The 6,175-nt window shown below is 36.1% G+C and overlaps 1 protein-coding gene across 1 annotated transcript; it reads right to left on the bottom strand.

The window, feature by feature from the left end:
- Positions 1-3,912: 3,912 nt before the first annotated feature.
- LOC118747119 lies at positions 3,913-4,336 on the bottom strand. Its single transcript, XM_036481110.1, has 2 exons — positions 4,203-4,336; positions 3,913-4,142 (listed from the first exon to the last, which is right to left on the bottom strand). Exons 1-2 carry the CDS (start codon positions 4,300-4,302, stop codon positions 3,913-3,915), a joined length of 330 nt encoding a protein of 109 aa, XP_036337003.1. The 5' UTR covers positions 4,303-4,336.
- Between the last annotated feature and the right edge of the window lie 1,839 nt (positions 4,337-6,175).

Here is a 6,175-nt window from a genome sequence, read left to right on the forward strand (position 1 = left end):
TCTAGTCATTCTATTAGCCGCTTCTGCGTTTTTGAAAATAATTTTGCACCCTCCGAAACCAATTTTACATATGTCTTCCACGTCTTCAATTTTCTTCAATTTATTCAAACTAGTTGCGTTGATTGGAGTTCGGGTGTCATTGTTATTAATTTTGTCTATATAGACAATATATGGGCCTTTGTGGTCACTATTATAAAAAAAATCACTCTTACTTGCATTAGCAGCGTCTCGATTTCTATCTTGTTGATTTACTTCTCTGTTTGTTTTTATTTCCAGATCTTCCCTCCATTTCTTTGCACTTTCTTTCATCCCAGTCCTGCTACTACTCCTGCTCCTGATAGACGAGTTGGCCAAGGGCCTCTCCTGGCCCCCGCCATTACGGACTATTTTAATTTGGATTTGTTAGTTTTTCCAAATTTTTATTTCCAAAATAGGTAGACGTAATTGTTGAATAAAATTGTTGAACGATCTCAACTAAAATCTGCCTTTTGTGCTTTTTAATATAGACTCTGACTTGACTTGCCTTACCTAGAAACTTAGACGCGATTACTCAGCGTGCCAACTATTACCATTTCTCTTTGTTTTGATTCTCAGCACTTGTATATGTACACGTAAATTGTAATTGGTTAGCTTTTTTCACCAAAATTGCATAAAAATTACTATTAAAATAAATGTATTTACGCGTTTGAAATTGTGATTGTTTTTATTTAAGTTTCTGTATTTTTTTGATAGTTTGTTTTTCGATTGCCAGATAAATTACATTTATACAAAAAATTATATTTGTGTGGCATATTTGTAGGGATTTTATGAAAAAATGAAATGGCAGCATGATTCTTTACACTTAGAAATTTAACTTGGAAATCAAATTCTATTGTTCTCCAAGTTTCTAAGTGAAGTTGGTTTTTTGGGTAACTACATACACGCGCTGCTCATTTGCTAGGTATACAATTTTCAAGCCAAGTCAAGTCTAAGTCTTGCATAACTGAGCTTTTAAGTGTCGAAATGTTGCGCGCGTCCTCAGAGTTGCCAATTTCGCGAAAAGTGTAGTTTACTTCTGCAGAAGTTGAGAGCAGCCTTCATCGATTCGACAACAGTTATTTTTTTTTTTGATATGACAGCACCACTCCAGTAGCGCTGTGTATGGCAAGGATGTAAATAAAATCCTTAAACCGCCAGGTTATTCTCAGATGAACCCATGAGACAGAGCCCGTGGATACAAGCGAAATATGCAATTGCTTGGATGGATGTGTTGAACACACGTAATTGTTGCGAGATTGTTGTAATTACTATATTGAAATAGCGATATGTGGGCAGACTGCCCCCAGAAGACGACAGGGTAAATACAGGATTTCAGTGTGTCCATTTATGCTATTAAACCTGAACTCAGGTACTTATTACAAGATACTGTGATTGAGTTAGTCTATTTTTACAACTTATCACTAGATAAACTTAAACCTAACTATTTGAAATAGTATGAGTGTTGTTTGCCTAATCATATAACAATCTAGAAGGCTACTTAAACAATACTATATAATTTGTTTTTATTTTATTTCTTTTTTTTTATACATATGTTGAACATTCAAATTTTTCCATCCAATTCCATCAAGTTTGAATACTTGCTAAAAATATGGTAATTGGCTATTTTGGCGTTGTGTGCTTGACGTTCAAAAATTGCATGCTCCGCGGTTTTACTGTCACCGCAAACCAGACAGGAACCCGACATTCCTCTCACAAATTTGAAGAGATAATGTCTACTGTATGTGTGACCCAATAACAAGCGATTGAGTATTTTCTCTTCATAACATTTCATTTTGCACTTTTTGTTCCTGAAGCACGGAATTTTATTTACTTTTACCATTATCTCGGCAAACTGTGAACCCTTTACTTGACTAAGTCTCTCGAATTCTGCGTTCCAATCACTCCAAACGGTACCCTGCAGACGTAACAGAGCTTCGAAAGGGGTCAGGTATGAGTATGAGTAATTTTGTTATGATCCGGCAAGGTTGCATCTCTGAATTGTGATGTTATTATGTTTATTAAAATTTACATTTGTATTAATTTTGTCTAAAATTTAACGATGTTTATTGTAAGTAACACTGTAGCTTGTGTTTAGTGAGGGATTGTTTTGAACTGATTGTTGTTGTTGTTGTAGCGGCTACAACAACCCCGCCCAGATCGGTTAATATCTCAGTCGTCGTCGTCAAGTTCCACTAACGGCTGCCCTAAGAAGCGTGCAGCCTCGATGGGGTCGGTCCACAGGGACAAAGGCGTTAGGTTTGTTGGGTTTTCCGGGCATACGAAGAGATGCTTCGAGTCATGAGGTGTCTCTCCGCATGCCAGACCGTCATTCGGAACATCCGCGTTTAGGCTGTTTCGGAATGAGTTTAACCTGCTGCAGTAGCCAGAGCGAAGTTGGGCTATTGTGGTTCTTGTCTCCCGAGGCAGATAAAGCTCCGTCTCGTCTATGTCCGGTCGTTGTGCGCCTAGAACGGCATTCACAGGTCCGGAGTCTACATAACTCGAGACTGATTCCCTGTGAATGCCGTTCAGGGTCTGTCGATATGCTGACGGGTCCAAAAAGTTGTTTAATGAAACTCTGGACTTCTTCCGTCAGTTCGTAGAGCTGCCTCCTGACGGGTGACCACGTCAATGGCTCCCGACAAGGAACTGCTTGCAGAGCTTGGTGTTATGCTCCTTGATCGGGAGCAATTTCGCCTCGTCGCACAGTGCTGTGTCTCCATATAAAAAGTGGGCAAAAATAGAATAATGGACGGATTTGGGTAAAAATTCGTTTCTTGGTGGATTAGAGTACGGAGATTTCAAAAATAAATTTTTTTTTTACCTAGCTCTTACATTTTTCATGGAAACTGAGATTGAAACTGCAAAATTTGATATTCAGAAGTAGTTCCAATACTGAGTAGTTATTTTATTATTTATACAGGGCGTTTTCCTAATAATATTAAAGACTTCAAGGCTTCATTCTATGGCTTAATTCATGGCAAATAAGATTCCCTATATCTCTCTTACGCAAACCCTCTAGGAATGGCAGCTACTTTCATTTTGGTCTTTTTTGACTACAAAATGTTTTTTTAAATTGATTATATCTTTTGGTGTGGATGTCACACACTTAAAAAATTTGATTCATTCAAGACGACATTAAATACTCAAAAGACAAATATAATTTTGTTTTCCTTTTTATTAGTTACTTCGCACGAACAAGAGTTGTTGCAAAATACTGAATCAAAAATTATTTGTTTTATCTAACGCCGTTTATTGAAAAATTAAAGTCATCATGCAGTCAAATTCCAAACTACTCAGCAAACACACTAGTTCATTGACTATATATTTTGTGGTGTATTCATACATGAATTGTGGTGTATTCATACATGAATTTTGTGGTGTATTCATACATGAATTCATTCATGAATTTCGGGCTGAAATCATACTAGTCAGAAAAAGTGTAATCTATACTAGAAATCATACTAATCAGAAAAATCCCATCCCATAGTATACCAACTGGAATGAATGTCAAATTCGTGGACTAGTATGACAAGTGGTAGGATCTTGACGTGCATACTGACTAGTATGTTCTGGCGCATAGACTGAGTAGTATGTCAACTGCTATGATTCTGATGTATATAATGACTAGTATGCCAACAGGTACGATCATGACGTATATACGAACTAGTATCTTAAATGGTATGATATTGATGTATATATTGACTAGTATGTCAACTGATATATTGCTGATGCAGAAGAGGACAATTGCCATCTCGTAGGACATCGCCGTGTTAAAAATACCAGTTGCTTATATGGAAAAATTACAGAACTCGAACTAGTTGAGGCCGTGTGGCTGACTAGTATTTGATTAGTATAAAACTAATTGAGTTGACTGAAGGGTACTTATTACTTTTAAGTTTCTTCAGCATCGACTAAATACTCTTCCAGCTCGTTCATTGTATAAACTGCATTTTTGTTTGGGATAGCACTCCTTTTAAAAACTACTTCAGGATCTGATGAGATTGTTAAGTATGACATCAAGTCTCTGTTTGTATGCTCCCGAGCAGTTTTACGTGTATGATCATATCGTACGATACGTATGTGTTTATGTAAAGCTTCCAGAGCTTCCTCTGAAAAATTGCCTGTGGGAATAAATTCGTAGTAGTAAAAAATGCCGAATAGCAACAAATCGATTTTCTTACCAATTGGTAGATCGAAATACTCAATAACCTCACACCCATGCATCAATATTTTATGCACGCTGCTAGGCATGTAGTACCATTCGTATTCAGTCAAATACATTGTTCTTGTCCTTATAAGGAGCTCTCTAAACGCGTCGATATTGATACGCATTCCACACGATATTAATCGCAGTATTATTGTAAAATTTTGAATTAGCTCTTTATTAATGCCGGTAATTTCTGCTGCCACTTCTGCATTTAAAAAAAATTTGCGAGCTGTGTTGCCATCATTAGTTGTTCCAAATCCAGTCTTTACTTGGTCCACTATTAAGCCTAATCTTGTCCTAAACTCATTTTGAATCCTAACTTTATTCGCAGAAAAGGCGTCGTTGTTTTCTTTGCGAACTTGCCAGCATTTAAATGTTAAACGGTATGCGATGTGGAGTAAACACTCAAAACATCTAATCCAAGCATGCAGTGTAGACAACCCATACTTGTAATGATTAGCGATTGGTACTTTTGTAAAATTAGTAACATTCATTTCGGTCGGTTTGGCATGGCAAATAAAACAGTTACTGGAAGCATTAGTGCCAGTCAAAATATTGGCAACAGATCCATCAATCATGGTGCAATGCATTTGATAAGAAACTTGAATCCCTTTTCCGTTTCGTATTACAACATCATCTTCTAAGTTCTCAATTTTTCTCGACATATCATTATATTCGAATAGAACTAGTTCGCGGTTTTCCTTCTTGAAACTAAACTTAATTGGACGACAATAAAAAGACGATGAGCATTTCTTATTGGTCCATATATTTTTGTTGGATGACAAATCAATTAACCTGGAAAAAATATTTATTTTTTAATAACTTATATGGCTTGTCGAAAAGATATAAGACCGTCATATCGCAAAATAGCTAATCGAGTAAATTAATTAATTCAGACCAGCCTTTTGCAAAATAATACTGTAAAAAGTTGTCAATGTAAATTAAAATGCCATTTACTGATCTATACTCGAATTTATTTTTAAAGGCTATTGAATGTTTTTGGAAGACATATTAGATAATTTTTTGTTACCTCAGAGGGACTAGCGCAATGATGAACATAAACTCATCCGTTAATTTGTCGTCACCAAAATTTTGCTTATAGCGGCTATGCCCCGAACTTCCATCCATGCCCCACTTACAAACCAAAGAAGCTTTGGTTATGTCACCATTATCTGGGCTTAGTTCTAAAATACTTTGCGTTGTTTTCAGCAATAATGATTTCAGATCAACTTCGGCTGAATATTCAGTCGATTTAATCGTTGGCAGCAAAGTTTGTTTTTTTGTTTGCAATGCGTTTAAGCTCGGTATACAATCTTTATGCAACCGGTTTATTTTTGCACGTAAACTATTATATTTACGATCTGATAAGTTCAGATCTATGTATAGTGCGAGTGAATCAGATATGGGCAAACCTTCGGTACTACTTTCAAAACATTCAACTTTGCTTGCTTTTTTCATTTTTTTCAGAGCATACTCGAGCTCTTCGATGGAATAGTTTTTCAACAAATGCTCTACCCTTCGATTTTTTGTTCTCCGTGAAGCTTCGCAAAATTCTTCTTTAGAAGGTCTTCCCCGTTCAGCACATTTATCCTTATTTCCATTGGAATCCGGAAGGGAAAGGAATGTCCAATTTAGCCATTTAGAATATGTTTTTTCAAAAGCGCTTCTTTTGCGGCCACTATAAATCCACTTAGTTTTCATCTCACTATTAAAAAGTTTTATTTTTTAATTCAAAAGTGCTTTGTCGCATTTAGCGTGTATTAATTTGTCTTCAAAAAATGCAGATAATGCAGACACTCTATCTGATGGACGAGTAGAAATCCAGATATCAGCTAAAATTGAGTTTTTTATAATTGAATTCATATTAATATTAGTTTTTTCACTATTTTACGCTTCACTACACAGCACAGAACACTACCGCGTGTGTCTACAGTAATAAACTTTACT

Source organism: Rhagoletis pomonella, unplaced genomic scaffold, assembly GCF_013731165.1.
Source record: "Rhagoletis pomonella isolate Grant_MI unplaced genomic scaffold, Rhpom_1.0 Rhpom_scaffold_00011, whole genome shotgun sequence".
NCBI lineage: Eukaryota > Metazoa > Arthropoda > Insecta > Diptera > Tephritidae > Rhagoletis > Rhagoletis pomonella.

What these genes read in the sequence shown, in the direction of transcription:
- LOC118747119 (XM_036481110.1), bottom strand. Translation starts at nt 4,302, where the DNA reads ATGTATTTGACTGAATACGAATGGTACTACATGCCTAGCAGCGTGCAT. An exon ending in GTATTTCGATCTACCAATTG is followed by an intron (nt 4,143 to 4,202) that starts GTAAGAAAATCG and finishes TTATTCCCACAG; the next exon opens with GCAATTTTTCAGAGGAAGCT.